This window comes from Euwallacea fornicatus, chromosome 8, assembly GCF_040115645.1.
Source record: "Euwallacea fornicatus isolate EFF26 chromosome 8, ASM4011564v1, whole genome shotgun sequence".
NCBI lineage: Eukaryota > Metazoa > Arthropoda > Insecta > Coleoptera > Curculionidae > Euwallacea > Euwallacea fornicatus.
This window is the reverse complement of record NC_089548.1, coordinates 3,784,390-3,802,698: the sequence shown is the minus strand read 5'-3', so window position 1 is coordinate 3,802,698 and position 18,309 is coordinate 3,784,390. Positions and strand designations below refer to the sequence as shown.

At 34.1% G+C, this 18,309-nt stretch overlaps 2 protein-coding genes across 4 annotated transcripts; one reads left to right on the top strand and one right to left on the bottom strand.

The window, feature by feature from the left end:
• The first annotated feature begins 3,265 nt into the window (after window positions 1–3,265).
• On the top strand, window positions 3,266–10,961 carry LOC136340563 (uncharacterized). The gene is made up of 6 exons (XM_066284748.1): window positions 3,266–5,445; window positions 5,504–5,714; window positions 5,776–6,026; window positions 6,082–6,246; window positions 6,304–6,532; window positions 7,296–10,961. Exons 1-6 carry the CDS (start codon window positions 5,122–5,124, stop codon window positions 7,976–7,978), a joined length of 1,863 nt encoding a protein of 620 aa, XP_066140845.1. The 5' UTR covers window positions 3,266–5,121; the 3' UTR covers window positions 7,979–10,961.
• On the bottom strand, window positions 9,858–18,305 carry LOC136340562 (hexosaminidase D-like). 3 transcript variants are annotated; one of them, XM_066284746.1, is made up of 13 exons: window positions 17,765–18,305; window positions 17,219–17,397; window positions 16,997–17,168; window positions 16,767–16,943; window positions 16,526–16,712; window positions 16,371–16,449; window positions 16,151–16,315; window positions 15,902–16,088; window positions 15,395–15,523; window positions 15,230–15,345; window positions 15,046–15,179; window positions 14,135–14,314; window positions 9,858–13,381 (listed from the first exon to the last, which is right to left on the bottom strand). In XM_066284746.1, exons 2-13 carry the CDS (start codon window positions 17,387–17,389, stop codon window positions 13,183–13,185), a joined length of 1,896 nt encoding a protein of 631 aa, XP_066140843.1. In that variant the 5' UTR covers window positions 17,390–17,397; window positions 17,765–18,305; the 3' UTR covers window positions 9,858–13,182. The 3 variants fall into 3 exon arrangements, with proteins under 3 accessions (XP_066140843.1, XP_066140842.1, XP_066140844.1); XM_066284745.1 differs by having other exon boundaries at window positions 17,776–18,304; XM_066284747.1 differs by lacking the exons at window positions 9,858–13,381; window positions 14,135–14,314 and adding an exon at window positions 14,315–14,986 and having other exon boundaries at window positions 17,776–18,304.
• Window positions 18,306–18,309: the final 4 nt, after the last annotated feature.

The following is an 18,309-nucleotide window of genomic DNA, read 5'->3' as shown; positions in this document are numbered from 1 at the left end:
AGCCCATAGTATGTGCTTGTATTAAATAGGAACACTTTTAATTACCTCTTCAACCAAAAATTTCCATTAAAACATATGACATTTAATTGACGCTTGATTACTCGACCACGTGCATGTCTAACAGTATAAAAATCCCAACGAGGGTAACGGGGAATGTGTTTAAAAATAAAATAACGAATTCAAATTTTTCCCAATTGGTTGGTGTCATTCGGTTACAATAAATAATTATACTGTTGTTTTTGTAAAATATTATCAAACCCTATTATTTCATGTATTCAAGTAAGCGATTTTGCAAGGACTCGACTGCTGTTAAAAAGACGTTTTATATAACTGAAAGTTCTTTCTTTTCACTATATTTATCGGTGATCTTATTTATAAAAACCTCAGAATTGCATAAAGTAATAACTAGCTGATCTTCTGACCATTTTAGTGAAACACCTCTAAAAAAAGACTTCAGGTATTATTAATAAAACCTCGACATATTTCAACCAAATCCGCCAAATCCCTGTGACTTACGATTAAAAATTATCTCTACTAAACACCTTATTCTGCGGTAAACAAGGAAAACCAATGAAGCAAATGCCTTTTTAAAGGCTGTATTTTGTGGTAGACTGATATTCGTTTCCTCTGTAATAACATTTGCCATTTAGTAATATGAAACCACAGAAAATTTCACTGTTTATGTTTTTATTTTTCCTAGTGGCCCGAGACATTTCCGTTCAATGATCATATATAATATTACAAATGCATTAAAAATTATCGATTAATTTTGGGACAATAAGCATGAATGCAATTTGATTTAAAAAAAAAGCACGAGTGCATTTTTTTTGGTCCATGCATGAGTGCATGAATGAATTGGTCTAAAATTATCTAGAATTTTCGATATACGAGTTACATTCCGAGTAGAATTTCAAGAATCAAGCGCCATGCATTGGTGGCATTTTTGCAGAATTTTCCTGCAAGACCTCTAAACATTGACAGAAATTTAATCGTGACAAAATTTCTGTCAGTATCCATTACTGTGGTTACAATTGTTACTTAATCACGAAATACCTGATTTTTAGTGTAGAACAGGTAGTGAATGAAATTCTCATTGATATCTGTGTTATGTTTATTGAAAAAGAGTGGAAACCTTTATTGGATAATTAAATTACTAGGCTTTAAAAGCTTGTGCGATTTTGTTCTTTTTCGTTCAACGCACTAATTCCAAATGGAAAAATGAAAAAACCAAATGCAGCAATAAGACAAGGTTTAAAATAATAATTGATTTAAATGAATTTGAATCGCCTAGAAAGGTATTCGATATGAAAGAGTAAATAGAGTGGATGCTTTTTTAAATTTAAGTGCCATTGTCATTGAAAGCAAAGAGATTCACTAAGTATAGATAACCATCTTTTTCGTTTTAGATTTTCAAAATTGATTTAAAATTTTTTTGTTAAATCGTGGAGAGTTTTTTCTTAAAGAGCGAGTGCGACATTGTCAATGCAAAAGATCAAAATCGCCGTAAAATTATAAGTTGGGTTTGTTTATTACCAGAGGTTCGGATATTGTGAAAAGGACAAGCTTTTTTTCAACAATTCATTAACTTACAATCTAAAGTTACGTGAAGGACTAAATACGCCCAAAGAATTCAATGTGTGAAAATAATGAACAACCGCAGAACGGCAGGCGCAGTCTCTTCTTAGGTTCCTTCAGCTCTTGCAATTTTTTGATTAGTGGTCATTTTACTACTTAACCCTAAGAATGCAATAAGCAACGATGTCGCAAAAGGTATTGGTGTAATACTTTACATTCAAAATGAAACTCTAAATTATATAACGAAGACAGCTCTCAGTCCTTGGATTAGTCGTGCTTAATAAAGGAAATTTAAACCTGATACCATTCGATGATGATAAAACTCGCCCGATTTGGTTCGCTGTTGCTGAACAAATTTGCGACATAACTAAAGATATAAATCTTAAATTTCAATTATCATGCAGAGAACTAGAAAAAAAAAACGGATCTATTAGAAATTAACATAATTTTTTCTTCAGAATTTTTCTGAAAATAGTTATTTTTTATTAAGGATGTTCTTTCTGATAAATATCTGGAATTTTTCCTTAATAATCCGCAAATACTACACTAAAACAGAAACCAGAAGCATTGCAATTTTGATTTATTAACATTCCAATGGGTCGCTTAAATAAGCATCACATTCTGTAGCAATTGCGGTTTTTGCCATTTTTCTTTGACGCAGATTGACTCTTGATGTTTTAGAGTTGCAGACAAATTTGCTATTAGTTTCGAAAATGTGTTTTCAACCAGGGTTACATAAATAACTTTTCTGCCGTATTTTTAACAGTGAGTGTTCAGTTACTTATTACCTGAAAAAAATCGCCCTGTATCTGTTCAAAAAACTTGGTCAACATTAGCCCCGATAATAACGTAAAGCGAAAGTCTAGTTCGTGCATAAATTAAAGAACCTTTTTAGATTAATGCAGAGTGAAATGTTCATAATAGAATATGCACTGAAGAAATAATTTACAAATTACATGCACATTATAAATGAATAGTACCGAGTTCTGAAAAATAAACGACTCATTTCTAACAAACGAGGAACATTTTGAAGTCACCAAAAAATAAAGAGAAGTGATTATTTAATTCGTTGAGTGCTGTCTGTTCATCGATATTTTCGTCCCTAATTGAATTACAATAAAATGTTTAAAACCTGCAAAGAAGATGATGAAAGACTCTTTCGGATAATCGGACTTTCTTTTACTAAACTATTTGTGTCCTCGAATAAACACTTTTGTCAGTCGCAAAAGATACGGACTTCGATTCCCAACTCTGTAAGGAACATACGAGTATTTTGCAGAACCCTGTAAGCATAAAATTAAAATGCAGATATGTACATAGACTTCGAAAATAATTTCGTCACAAGCACTTAAAAACGCCGCATTGCTAATATATTCCTTCATCCAGCAAAGTTCAAAGAAATACCAAAAGCACCATGATGTTAAACCAGTACTTTCCTGCAAGACGGGATTAACCATGTTACGCGAACTATGAAATTAATGCTTTTTTCGGCAGTAGTTCTGGCTAAAGAAATGAAACTTGCGAATTTTAATATTCTTATTTAATCATGTGATGATTAATTCTTGTCTAGGACCGTTTAATTCAGGACCGTAATAATTTATTCATCGGAGCATGGTTTTTGAAAACGGCATTTTTTCGATAAATGGTTATTTAGTAAATCTGCTTTTATTGGTATTTAATACTTTTAATTTGATTACCATTGGAAACGTAGAGATTAGATAAAAATATAAAATACTCGTAACTAATAATGGTTGCTACAGAAAGATACGTAATGCATTCATGCCTAATCATCTCGATTTGAAAGAGGAAAGGGGGGAGCGTGCAGAAAATGTTGCAGATTTTCTGCAGCTTGATTAAACTACTGACACTGTTAAGTCCGAATAAGGAAACAAAGGCTCTTGTAATTACATCCTCCTTTCAGTCCAATAATTCACTTCTTTATTAATTCCACTTTTTTACCACCATCACATCTTCTTAGAAGGTATTGTACCATCTGGATTTTAGTTCAAGTTTAATACGAGTAAGAAGACGAAAAACCTTCAAGATTTAGCAGAAATTTGTCGAGGTAAGAAGGAAACGATGCTGAATACGATTTTTATTTTGTGATCTATGCAAGGGGCCAGTTAATCTCCAAGAGTAGTTATCAAGCAAATTAGAAGAAAGAGCACTACGAGGACACAAATGAAATTCGTTGGATCTAGAACAAAGGGCCGCATAACAAAGTCGATTTACGCATTTGCCACAAGCGAATGTTCCCAATGTTCTTCAGGTGGTCCTGGTGAGGATTCCAAAGTTATCAGTACTAGCACCACACGCAGATCCAAAAAAATAGAAATTGGAATTGATCTAAATGCTCATTCCTTCAAGGCTCTCTGGTGTAATTGAGACAAATCTAAAATGCTAATTACTAAATTCGAAAAACCAGTAAAAAAATGTTACAAAAATCGTGGTCGATATCAATACAAGCGAAATTCGGCTCAACTATTGCTGCTGCCACTAATGGGGTTAGTCTTATTGGCAAATCGAGAAAAAAAAAGGAATTGTTACTCGTCTATTTGTTATAACAAAGGAAGTGAATAATTAAGTAACTGTGATGTAAGTGGCGCAATTTAGATTCGCCGAGACGCGAATTGAAGCAGTGAAAGCATTTGCTGACAGCATCTGGTAATTTCAATTACACACCGCATTAGAGCACATAGACGGGGTAGTGATTCAGGAGCGTGCATCCTGTTGTTTCTTGATATTGTGTACATAGAACGAACTGGTTTGTTCAATAGGGAAATTGTGCAACCCGCGTGACAAATCTTTTACCCATATGTGAACCTATTGTGTTACAATCATTTGTAATTTGGATACCGATAATTCAGCATCAAATCTTGAGAATCAGTCGGAAAAAATTGCTGACTCAATTTGTCAACACTTCTAACAGAAACGACCCTATCGATCGCTTCGGAAAAAAAAATTATAAATTAACTGTTAAGTATACTCCAACTTCGGAACGTGTAGAATGATCAAGTTAGTCATAGCGAAGATGAACACTGTGAGGTGTCCAAGATGCGAGAAGGAATCCCCTCTCAAGGGAAAATATAAAACACGGGAACGCATAATCTAAAAGGGAACATCTTCTGAAATTATCTCCGAAGCTTCTTTTCACAGACTAATGCCCACCGTGCAAATAAGAAGAATGCAATCTCCGATATGGGCACTAGGTACACCACTGAATTTGACCAAGCCATAAAATCTGATGAACCACGCTTAATCAAAAAGTGAAAAAAACTTGTTGCAATAGCAGTAAATTTAAATGTAACAAACGGTAACAAATCTTTTACCTAGTTTTAATATTTTCTCGCCAATTAAGCAGATCCAATGGCTCCTTGTAGCAGAATGAAACAAGATAGTTGCCAAATACTAGATCGATTTGATAGTCGATTATCGTTAGGTGGGGGATTGTATATAAGCTTCTTGCTCAAAAAATTCCATGTCAGTAGTTGCTAATCGATAACTTTAGAACATTCTTTGTAACACTGCGCTCAATGACAAGATATAATGAAACTCCACGTGGGATATAAGAATCGGCTTATGTTTACGTTCGTTGTAGTGTCGTTGTGTATTAGTGCCAGTGTTGGGCGTCACATACCGATAGACTTTGATCTTGAAGCATCGGCTGCGGAACCTCGTCCCATCGTCATTGAAACTGGACCATCGGCGGAAGCCTTACCTTTGGTCTATAATGTGGAACCTTCCGCCGAACCCACTGTAGCAGACCTCGGTTCAGATCCAATTATTAGTGGACCTTTAACGGAGGCTAGTGAGAAAATCGAAAAAGTCTTAACTCCTGCTTCGACGTTTACGTACTCCAACAATAATAAGGTATTTAACAAATTTCTTTGAAACAGCACAAATCCTTTCTCTGTTGCTGCACCATTAGCAAAACGAAGACGCAGATCGGGAGCCTGCAGAATCGAAGATAGAAGACCTTCGTCCTGAACCTATAGAGTATCATGAGTTTCTGGCAGCGGCTAGTGCCACAAATGAGAAAAAGGAAGTGCCCGATAAGAAGACGAACCCACAACCAATAATTGAAAATGGAGAACTAGTAGCCGAAAGCAAGCACCATAAACAAGAGCACAAAGACGAAGGTAGAAATCATTTATGCGGATTCACATTTTTGAAGCCACTTTGATAAAAATCCCTTTTCAGGAGGTGATGGGGAATTCGAAAAGGGAGGTGGCAAAGAATTCCATGCCCACCACGATGGGCAGCATGGAGAAAAGGGCGAGAAAGACTATAAGGGACATCATCACCATGAAAAGGGCCATAAGGGACACCACGACAAGGAGAACCATCATAAGGAGTACGACGAAGGCGGGGGAGACAAAAAAGAGCATCACCACGATGATGGATACCACGGGGAACACTTCAGGAGTCACGGAGGCAAAAAGGGAGCCAAGGTACTTCAGAAACCACACCAAAAATGTCTCAATTAAATGAAATATATTATTCCAGTATAAAGAAGAAGGCGAGCATAGCAAAGGCCATAGCACCAAAGGATCCCATAGCATCCACAAAAAAGACGAATTCGAGAAGAAGACCGAATTCTTCGAAGAGGACCATGAAGGTGGAGATAGTGAAAAACAAGGAGGGTACAGTCACTCTGAAGAGTTCAAGAAGGTGAACTCTTGTCACATCCACACACAACATATCCAAAATCGATTTTTTTTTCCTTAGGGTGGTCACTCCAAATCTGGTCACAAACATGGAGGACATCACAAAGAAGAACACGGCAAAAAAAGCGAGCACCAGAAAGGAGGACATCATAAAGAAGAACATGGTCATGACGAGAAAGAAGGTCGCGGCCATCACCATGCTCATGACACCCAATGGGGCGAAAAAGACGGCAAAAGCGATGGGAAAAAATGGGCTTTCAAGAAAAGCAGTGGCACTGGTGGTGGCGGAGGTATGAAGAAAAAAAGAGTTTGTGTTTCCGCCACTGATCGAAACCTTTTATGCGTATAAGACATTTCTGTTGGAGACAGATCATCAGTATATTCCTGTATAGGAATATACTTGAGAGTTTCCAAAACATGATAAGGTGGAAACGTTATCTCTTGATCCATCGGTTGAAATAAAAAGATCCCGATTTGTGATTTACGGGTAATATGACAATTGTCCGATTGGTAAGTTTATACAGAAATTTCATCAAGACGGACAAGTTAAATTGAAATTATCTGAGCATTTTTGGATGTAACCGCCGAGTCCAATCATGACAAAATGAGTAACATACGTGACGCAAACCATGACAGTTAGCGCTTTTAACATATTAAATAAAGTTGACCAGTAACATACTGGACAGTTTTAGGATAGCACGGGGCAATAATCTCCCAGTTATGAGGGTTCAATATGACTATCAATGGCGTACTTCATTTCTTAGTGCTTCTATGAATTTTTAGAATTTTAAGTCAGAAGTTTCCACATTTTCATCAACAATCTAATACGTTCCGATTCGACTCTGATTTTTTGGCTACAAATGCATGTTATTCAAATTACAAGGAACCCTCATAAGTTTCAACCCGATGTAAAAATTGTGAAGGCCTCTGTTCAGTATTGAAGGCTCAAATTTTCTACAGGAAAAAAATACTGAACATTTGAAAATGCTAAAATACGCCGAATTAGTCAAATTAAATCTAAAAAAAAAGTACATGAAATTCCATTGTTTTCAGGTGGTGGTCACGGCCATGGGGCTCATTCTCATCAAACTTACACAATTCAACAACCGCCAAAAGCGAAACATGTCCACGGCCCGGCAGCTCATCACTCTCATCAAAGCTACGCTGTGCAACAACCCCCTACAAAGAAAGCCCCCCCTCGGCATCCGTTCCAAGGCTACGACATCTCACCAATATCCACATTTGTACTACCTCTTGAAGAAGGATCGGGGGTAAACGAGCCAAGACTAAAGTCATCGGTTAACAGCTACGGACATCCGAACAAAAAGAACGATGCTTCAGTTCAGTCCAGTAAAGTGAGGACTAAGAAGCGAAAACCTACCCCCACTGACGATTTTCTGGCAGATAATCCATTCAGCAGCGAGATAGGCAGCAGTAAAAGTGATGACATAATCTCCACGAGTTCTTCAATTGATGATTACATTCAGAAGGAGCTTGACTTGATGAAAGCACAGGCTCAACCAGCTAAAGAGTCATCCAGCAAACCCCCACCCGGGACCATCACCAAGAGGAGGAGATTGAAAAAAAGAAAAATGGTGAAAGACGCAAACTCGCAGGCCAGCTCATTATATCCCAAGGGGTCTAAGAAGAAGTGTCATAAGAAAGAGCGAGTATCTGTCGTTCCCGAAGAAAGTAGTCATAATTTCGTTATTGTTGCCGCAGACGATGCTGTCTAGTTGTTAAACGTTATCTGTTGTTGTTTTTGTGTTTACTGTTGTTTATGTGATTTTGTGTTAATTCTAAAGGATGATCATTTAAAAAAAAATGTTAAAGGGGGCGTTGATGTATCAGAAGCATGTCTGGGATATATTCATCTGTTAATCTAATTTTAGTCAGGTGTTCGATTATAAATAGAAAATTGCTTAATCGACGCCCTATGCTTATGGTTCACCGCCCATTGCGCCTTTTTAATGATCACCTGTTTGTTTAACTGAAGTATCGACGGCGATCCAGTTGCAATGAAATTACAGTAGCTAATTCGCAATCACCAAATTAGATGGGAAGACTGTAACTTTAACCAAATACGAAAAAAAACCCATTAGAAAAAAAGGGATGTCAATTTGCTACTCGAACATCACTAGTGAAGTGATATAAGGGGATTATACGTTGCACGAAGTGCGGTTAGTTGTAGTGTTGAATACAAATTATAGTCTTTAAGTTGGTCCTAAATTAAAGCTTTATTTTTTTAATGTAAAAGTTATTATCCCACTTATATGTAAATGAATACTGTAAATGGACCAGGATGAGTTTCGTTTTTAGGAGAATTGAAATATGATACGCGGAGTCCTTCGGTTACTGCATTAGTTTCAATTTCAGTTATACTACTGAGTAAATATTCAGATGCAAAAAATTAAAAGTAAAATTGAAAATTGTGCCTTTCTCGAAATCTAAACCCAAGTTTAAAATACTGCTTTTTAGACCTTAATTTTTTGTAGGTCTTCGTTCAAACTGTGTTTTAAGTCTTTTATCCAAAACTCAGATTTGAGAGGTTTAGAACTTATATTTATATTTGCCCTGCTATGCAAATTTTAAGCATTTGTAAGGGGCATTCATAATCCGGCAGAAGAAAAAAAAATTCAAAACGAATCAGAAATTCTTTCGGAACGAACAGTGAGCTTTACACTCTTAAAACACCAAGATTTTCATGTAAAAAAATAGCAAGTTATGTAAAATTGTTTAACATCGGACTACGAACGCGCATTAAAATGTTTCAAATTTCTTGTAGGTCCAATAGTAACTGACATATCTAATGAGAAAAATTAACCAATCGCCGTGCATAGGGTATTCCCACCCACACTAAATATTTTTTGTTGACTGTTTAAAAAAAAATTGATAAGGAAAGAACATCATTTGGTAGTTAATTAATATTTTTATTGTCGTACTTCACACTGGGATCCCCCGTTCGATTTTTTTTTAATTCTAAGGGGGTTGCGCTGTGCAGTTTGGTAGAATTTTAATCTTTATATATGGTCATGTCTATATACCGGTCTTTTAAAAATTAAAGAAAAGCTTCAACAAATTAATTTTTTTATTAATTGAATTATGATATCAGTTTTGATTACTACCTAGATTAATGAATGTTCACAGCGCCCATGGACTTCTATGCACAACGTAGGTACAACTGATACTCCAAACATTATCGTGATTTATTCTCCATTTCCGGTACTATTAACGTCGACTTCGGTATCGATAGACCGAGGATGGACTTCAAAATAAAGGATAAAGTTAATCTTTACAAATTACTTGTTGGAAGGTAATTTTAGAGCAACGTTGAGATTTTGAGTTCCAAGGGGAAAGATAAAGACCCCCAACTGCAAAAAAGCCCCCATATGCGTTAAAACTGATCATCGACATCTTATGAATTAAGTACATTGTCGAGTTATGAGATTAGATGTTTATTTGAATAACAAATCATCATTTAAGCGAATTTGAACTAGTGAATTTAAAAATTCCAGGCTCTGTAACAACGTTCAAATGAACAGTCCATAATAAATCAATTCCTAAAAGGCTGTGGCGGATGTGATTAGGAAAGTTTTTGTGAATAACAAGAAGCTCTTCAAATTAATGAATTTATTTCGATTTGTTGTACTAATTATTTGATTATACAATACTTGTTTTTTCGAGCGATATGCTAGATTTTCTTTGTCTCCTTACATCGAAAAACATGAAATACCAGGATTTTTTGCTTATAAGGCAATTTCATGACATTCTGATTATACTCCAGTATTCGATCTTTTACGGAAATTCGTACAAATAATCATCCTCACGAATATTATCAATGGCTAATATTAAACTGCCTGCTAAATCAAACAAGTTATGAATATTTTGTAGTAGCTCTGAAACATCATTAATGGTGGTGTAAAACGTAACTAAATACTTTAACTTCTTTTTGTGTCCAAAGTTGACCTTTTCAGGGGGTTTAAAAGGTCAATCTTGGACACGTAAAAATAAACTAAACAGCAACAAATGACGCAAATAGTAAGCATCAACAGAGATAATACATTTTTAGAGTGAACGAGACAAATTAATTAAAATTATCAAATGCTAATGACTTACCTCAAATCCACCTTCTCAAACGGCGAGATTCATGTCAAAAAACTCATTCCACAATTAAGTCGAGAAATTTTTAGTGTCTCTCACACTTTACATATTCATATTTCATATATTTTTGTTTTCTAACATATTGCTAGTTTGCCAGCACTATAACACCTAATATTGAGAAATTTGGCTCTTATTTTTTTAAAATTGCTGGTTTGAACGTTCCCAAATTCAGTGAGTCAAGCATAAAGAGAGAGACCTTGAACAAGAGGTCTCAGGGAATTTTGAATTAAAAAAATTATACCAAAATATTTTCCTTTAATTTTTGACTATTTGGTCAATAATTAAGAGAGAAAAGGAACAGTATTATGCATATTATATTGGATGTTCCATCTAAAACTTCTCACCACAGTTATTTTAAATAATTACAAAAATATCGTAAAACGCTAAGACACGTCCATTTTGTCTTCGACGCGGACATGATGGCGTGGATTTCAAATTTACTGAAACAGCCCCCAGTATAGGGGGCAATCGGCTCTGAAACATCAAATGAGACCATGAGTCGAATGACCCCTCATTTTAAACATATAGAAATTCTCTTTGACATAAGACACATTTTTTTTAATTTTTGACCTCCAGTTCTGAGAAAAATAATTCACTTCAAGATTGATTACTCGTTTTGATTCCACAAGCAGTTTAATTCAATATCACAAATTTCCACAACTACAAAGGAAATAGAACTTGAATATTTATTGCTGTCACTAATTCTTATAGTCTGAATAGTACAGTGAGTAGACTACTGTGTTCGTTTAATAAAGGGCCCCTTAACAAACAGAAAATATATGTATGTATTTCAAAAAATTTAAACTAGAGATTCTTTCTTATTCACTCTGTGCTATATAAATCTAAAAAACAGTAACAAAACAGTATTTAACAATCATTACTTTTTCACCTATCGCCAAAATGACTTTTGTACTTAATCATAGTTAAAATTTTTGTAAACATAGCCATTAAAAAATAAATAAGTAATATAAAATCAGTTCCAAATAACAATATAAAGTCCATACCATTTAGCAACCATTGCATAGTGGATAATAGGAATTTGACATATTACACCCTGTATATTAGCAACCAGTGAAATCATTTCTAGGATAAATTTGCTCCTTTGAAAATATAACTTATATGCTCCATTTGTGCCAAACTACATTAGAAGTAGCTAAATTCCCAATTTATAATTTCCGATGAAGGTGTAGGGAGCAAAAAAAAATGAAGGGAATCATCATGATTATTATTATCAAGCACACTCATCATTTCACACGCACAAGAGATTGATGATACATATCGTACTCATCACATCTTTTTTTTTCATATTTATCTGATCAAACACATAGCATTTAGTACGAAAATGACTCACTTATTAATGGATTAGATTAGAAATCAAATCTGTATTTTCTTCTCCACATGGTTTGAAATTATTTAAAAATACCGTATTTTTGGATAAACTGTTGATGTATTACGCTGACCATTAGAAACAAATTAAAAACAGTCATATGTGACTATTTTACAATGATTTTCAAAATCATTCAGCACATGAATTTGGACTAGGTAGGAAAAAAATTGATGTGAACTATCAATTCAATATATTTTCTCCAAAATTATAGATTTTCGTGAAAAATGAAATAATGATGTCGCAATTCAAATGCGATTTGAAAACATGGATCAATACGGTAAGCGAAGAAAGTTGGTTCAACGTTCATATCCACGCCGCTTTGAAATGGAACATTTACAATACCAGTAATGTCGACTTTGCCAAAAAAATATGACGGCCAACTACGCTATGCCTGTTAAATGGTAGGGACTATATTTTTCACATGACTAGACCTTTCACATCCATGAAAGTGGCAAAAATGAGAAATTGTACTTTTGAGATCCTATAAAATGCTAAAGGTACACAAAGAAAAATTATTAATACTTTACACTAGAAGTATTCGACATGGTGCTAAATATAAGATGGAACATGAAATGTTGATTATCAGTCTCTTGTGCCTATTATAGTTTGTGAATGTTTTTGTAAAGCCGGATTTAGAATTACATTATCCAATATCTTGCGAAAAATCATAAACGATTTTCATTTTAATAAAAAATTTGACATACATATTTGAAAAATTGTTCACCCTATGCAATAAAAAATATGGATAATCTAATACTGCCGTAAAAAGAGCTTAAAAATATGAAAGTACTCTATTGAAACTTAAAGGGGAAATGAACATGAAGTGGTTGTGAAATTAAGCTTAGGTAATTGTCACACCAAACATATTATAATTTACGTTCAGAATTGCATATTTGATCAGCAAAAACAACATTAGAATTATGTGAATGCATTATTTCTTATCTGAGTTACAACTAGGTCTGTGCATTTCAGTTCACCTACCATGATTCAAAACCAAATACTCTACTCATCACAAAAATATAAACACGCAATTACCAGAGAAACATTCACTGAGATTGTAGCTTGTGCCTATATCGAGAGTTAGCTATGTGGTCGAACCCATATCGATTACTTTATCAATGAAAAAACATGTTTGTTTATTAAAAAGTTGTTTACGAAAGCTTCAGAGCATTTGACCTTTTTTACGTCTATTATTCAAATTCCACATCGCTTACTCTCAAGACTCTTATGGACCAACATAGCACGTTTTGGGAACTTTATCAACGAGATATTGGAAGAAGCGCTGCAATATCAAATTCGCTTCCAAGCTAAATACCCTCTTGATATAGTTATCAGGGCTTCGCTCTATTGGCCCTAAGTCAAACTACCAAACATCTTTTAATTAGCAGTATCTTATCCTATAACGACACCATGTCGTTCTAAATCTCTTAATAAAGGTAACGGCCTAGCTGGCCAATACCTCACACTTTTCAGAGCCATGCTCTGATTTTGCAGCTTTTCCAGCGCTAATAGATATGGGTAAACGCGCTGCTCTATCCATTCGGATATTGTGTAATTATCTACTATTCCTGATAGAACTTCCGCCGCGTTTCTGTAATAAGGATTAGAACGATCAAACTTCCTACTATTACTCAAAAATTAGGGTGTACGGGCAGGAAGGGCTCAAGGTATTTTGTCTATGTAACAGTGTTAAAACTGACATAAATCAGTTGCATGGATGGATTTTTGAACCCTTCTGGGATAGTTTTGCGCCTGGTTATAACAAACTTGATATAAATTATGTTTCAAAGATCTTTATTAAAGTATCAGTTTTTTTTTTCATTTTATTTCACAGCTCCTTGTGTTTTTGAAACATCAAATTACATTTCACAGCACCTACCCGATGTGGCGAGTATATATAAAATTGTCAAATATGGCCACTGTCCCTGTCCTGTATTTATATAATGGACAACATCTGTATTGGATTCCACATCGAGATTTTTAATAAGTTCGAATATCACATATGCGCTGTTTGCACCAAATATTTCTTTAAAATCATTATTTAACATATTATGTAAACCCAAGCATACAGAAATATATATTATTTCATTTGATACCGTTTTTTATTCGATTTAGCTTCGTAATCAAAAACACGCTTTGGATATTAAAAAACTGAGTTTTTCAACAAAATGTTACCTAAAAAATGTTAGTTATATTAGAAACATAAGAAAAATGTTGCAACATATTATCCATCGGGGAATAGAGGCATTTTAAAATTAATATGAAAAAAACATTAAAGTAAATCTTTATATCATTGCCAGATTTAACTTTTTCCTTAATTAAAAAAGGGAAACTACTTACTTACCGAGCTAAACTTGTCATACCATGATATACTCTTGGTAAGTCCTGAGTGAGCTCTTCTACCCTCAATGGTAGGCTGTAATTGTGTTTCACGTTATACGGAGTCATCCAACCTTTTTGTCGCGTAGTTATATCTAAGTATTCTTTAGCTTCCTGTTCAAGGTTGTGTAGACGATACATTAGTCTGAAATAGGTTAGATTCTTGGACGATAGATTTTAGATTGTGATTTTATTCAGTGTACTTTTTGGAGCGTAGTAGTACGTATTTTTAGTAATTAGTATCGTAAATTTTAGTTACGATAAATAGTATAAAAAAGATAAGACATTCGTTGGAAAAGAATTGATATATTATTATCCCTTGTGCAAATACTAAGATAGTCCGTAAACTTGCATTTAATCAAATAATTTTCTGAGTCTCCGAATCAACTACCAATAAAAAATATAAAAACTTTTCATAGAAATTTGAGAAAAGTTTAAAGGCATACCGATTGCGCTTGTCCAACAAAGATTTGCACGACAAACTAAAGGATGGGATAGACAGAAAAAAAGAAAACTACAATGAGGCACCACCTGAGCCTAATGTAACAACTTCCAAATTTTTCTTAATTTTGAAATACACAGTTGATTTTCTTATAATAACCCGAAATGTTGCTTACTTGCGATCCCCTCTTTTTTTCTTTTATCTTTTCTCAGATGCGCCTGCATGTGCAACACGACATGTGTGTACCTATTCTATAAGCAAATATATCTGGTGAAGTCAATAAATAGAAATACAGGTTGCTCAACATTCTTTTTCCATTTTTACGCAAATGGTTAGTCCATTTGCGGACATGCCACTTATTTTTTCAATTTTTATCTTAATCCACATAAACTTCTATATTGTTAAATTGACCTTTTTAAACATATATTGCTTACTTGAAAAATCCATTTCCAGGAAACAAACACCTGGATAATTTCTCCCATAAATTAGGATCGCCGTCTAAATTCAAGAAAGGACTGGGTCTTCTTTCATTTGGAAGAGGACAGCTTAAAGCACTTAAAAATTGGTCCTATAAAAGGCTATTCTGTGAAAAATAACAAGTTATATTGTGAAAACTACCTTATGAGAAACACTGAAAAATCCCTTGCTTGTGGCTAGTAAGTTTAAGATCAGGGACGGGATTGCTGAAGGGAGAAGTTCGCAAAGAACTGCGAAATGATCATACCTTTGCCATCCTAAAGCAATCAGATACAGGGAGATACATTCACTGATAATATCACCTACCTGTGATGACAATTCCTCTTAAACCGTGTTTAAAGCCCATAGACTGTGTAGCCATTACTTCTAACCAACGCAAGTTGTTTTCTAAATGGCGTTTTGCGTTTGGTATGTACAAAGTTTCGCCAAAGGCACCTGGCAAAAACAGTGTTGATAAATATTTATACTTGACAACGAATTTCACACGGAATGAACAACTGAAGAAATTAATATTTGAATTCTATTTTAAAATATCTTATCAAACAAATAACGTCCAAAAAATCCTGCAAAGATATACTAGTGTACGATTTAAAATGATACAGTTACTGCTATTTTTCAATATAAGTAACAACATTGCAATGATGAAACCGTTGTTAATAAACTGTTTCATAATTGTAATGTCTTAGGTACCATAGACTCTCAGTCAGCCTGTACAATATAATTAATGCTCCTAAATTTGATGAAACATTTTACTTACACCGATTTTTTTTCACGTGCGGTTTAGGCACAATTCTAAAAACTGAAAGGTTCTACCTTTAAAAGCTGATGCAGTCCACGCCGTTTTAAAAACAGTCCCATATTTATCCCACACCGAGGGTTGTACGAATCTGTAAACATCTTCTGCATAAACCCATACCATCGGTTCCACGTAATCTCCTATGTTAGAAGATTGTAAGTTCTGCAAAGACATATGGCGCAGCATATCGTCCCAAATAATAAGCTACAGCAACACAACAGCCATTTTAATACGACGATACGAATTTTACCGCTATACGATTTTACCTGCACTTTAGGATTAATATTATGTACAATATTGACTACATTTTGAACGTGTTTAAGGAACAAATTTTCCCTTATTTCCAAGCGACACATTTCGCATTCCCCCATTTCGAACACTTCATCGCATCCGATGTGAAGGTACTGGATGGTGGGATGTATTGTCAGAACCTTGAAAGTTATCAAGTAAGGGAAAAGAAAAGGTGCCAACTGCATTAACATTTACTTGACTAATCAATTCTCGTAAAAGCTCCAAAGAACTATTTTTGCTGGGGCATAAAGCTTGGGGACTTTCAGGGACTTCTCTGAAAATTTATATGATTTAGAGTTGTTTATTATATATGTAATGTAGTTTCTAATTAAAATTTACTTTAAACTAACCTCAGGTTAGAGTATTCTCTATGCTTCAGGACAAATTCCATATGCCCGAAAGTCTGTATCAAAGGAATTATTTCTAATTTCAATTCTTTTGCATAGTCTAGAAGATCTGTAATTTGTTCTATATTGTAGACATTTTTAGCAGAGAGAAAGGCTAACTTTCCACTGTAGGGAAACATATCTTCATATTCTATAACACAAATTTTATATAATCCCTTTAAAAATTCCAAAGAACCTGGTTCACCTAACAAAATTCCAGTTGCGCCCATATTTTTAGATAAAGACATAATTTTTTTGAGATATGAAATAGTAGGAGGGGCTCCTTTTAAATCGAAATGAACTATTCTTTGCTTTGGAATAAAGGGGTTGTTGTGGTCAATAGGAACATATGGAATTCCTAGCTGTTGATCTGTTTCTGGGACTGCAATATTTATAACCCTATAGTGATTTGTCGCAATACATTTTGCAGTTCACCTTCTAATTTTTCTAATTGTTTCTTGCTGCTATCATAATTAATATGTTTAAATCTTTCCACATTATTTGTTATTAGTATCCCTCCTCCACGCTTTATAGGTTTTTCCTGACCACTGAGTTTTGCAGCTTCAATAAACTTTACTTTGATATTTTGCACGAAAGCATCATCTTCCTAAGTATTGAATTTTTTGAAAAAAAAAACTTTTATTTATTCTAACTTACATTTTCATTTCCTTCTACACCTGATCCTTTTTGGTCAACAACATAAAATTGAATCCCAAAAATTAGCATCAATAGAATGATTACCAACATTATTATAGACATTCTCTTTTTCCTTCTCCACACTATGATTCTATGAATGCAACTGTCAAAGGTTTTCCTTTCAAGATCCATATTAGTTCCTATGAAGGGAAAATTTGTATTTTATAATCCACAATTACCAAGTCACATCCAGAAAAAGAGAAAAAAATGTCAGTAAATCTATTATTCTTGTAAATAGGTGCAATTGTGATCTTGTGTGATCTAATTGCTGTGCTAATAGACAATTCAGGCTCCAAGGTGGAATGACATAGCATTTTCCCTCTTCGATAATCAGGAGAATTTGTATAAAATTGGCTGGGGTATTACTGATTTATAAGAAAGAGTGTGTTCGATTTCATTTTCTAAAGTTAATTTCTAAGGGTGTAAAAATATAAAGCAATATAACACTATATTATATAAAATTAAATTTTTGAATTTTTAATTTGATGATATGAGGACTAGAATTACCTTTTACGTACCGTTTATTGTGTTTTATCGATTTTAATGCTATAATGCTTCAGCATGGGTCTACAAAACCATTAATTTATTTGAGAAATGTTTTGTTGCCACACCTCATGTTAACAATTTATTAGAAAGCCGGAATTCATCGGTTTATTATTGCATATTTTGATAATATCCATGTACAGAGACACAGAGACAATTCAATTCAAGTAATCAATTGCATTATGATGAATATAATCGTTAATCACTTTTTGTATATATCCTTTATCTTGTTTGTAATTTGCTTTATTTACTTTTCTTTGACAATCTCTTCATTGTAATTGTTGGACTTCTCACTGACAGATCACCTAATTTTGGTCAATATAGATATTTTCACTGCTCTACAGCGGGGAATAGTATTATTTAGAAAAGTTTGATATTTTATATTTCTGTTAGGTACAACAAAATAAGAAAATGAATGCAACTAAAACAGAGATATTGAGGATAAATACGAATTTATATGAAATCTAAAAAAAATACTTTGTTTACCTTGTCTACATGTGAATTTCCAT

Excerpts from the sequence above, each read along its gene's own strand:
- LOC136340563 (XM_066284748.1), top strand. The coding sequence starts at position 5,122 with ATGAAACTCCACGTGGGATATAAGAATCGGCTTATGTTTACGTTCGTT. Across the intron at positions 5,446-5,503 it reads CGTACTCCAACAATAATAAG|CAAAACGAAGACGCAGATCG; the intron begins GTATTTAACAAA and ends CTGCACCATTAG. Across the intron at positions 6,247-6,303 it reads ACTCTGAAGAGTTCAAGAAG|GGTGGTCACTCCAAATCTGG; the intron begins GTGAACTCTTGT and ends TTTTTTCCTTAG.
- LOC136340562 (XM_066284746.1), bottom strand. The coding sequence starts at position 17,389 with ATGGATCTTGAAAGGAAAACCTTTGACAGTTGCATTCATAGAATCATA. Across the intron at positions 16,089-16,150 it reads ATATTAATCCTAAAGTGCAG|CTTATTATTTGGGACGATAT; the intron begins GTAAAATCGTAT and ends GTGTTGCTGTAG. Across the intron at positions 14,315-15,045 it reads CCTGGAAATGGATTTTTCAA|ACTAATGTATCGTCTACACA; the intron begins GTAAGCAATATA and ends AACCTATTTCAG.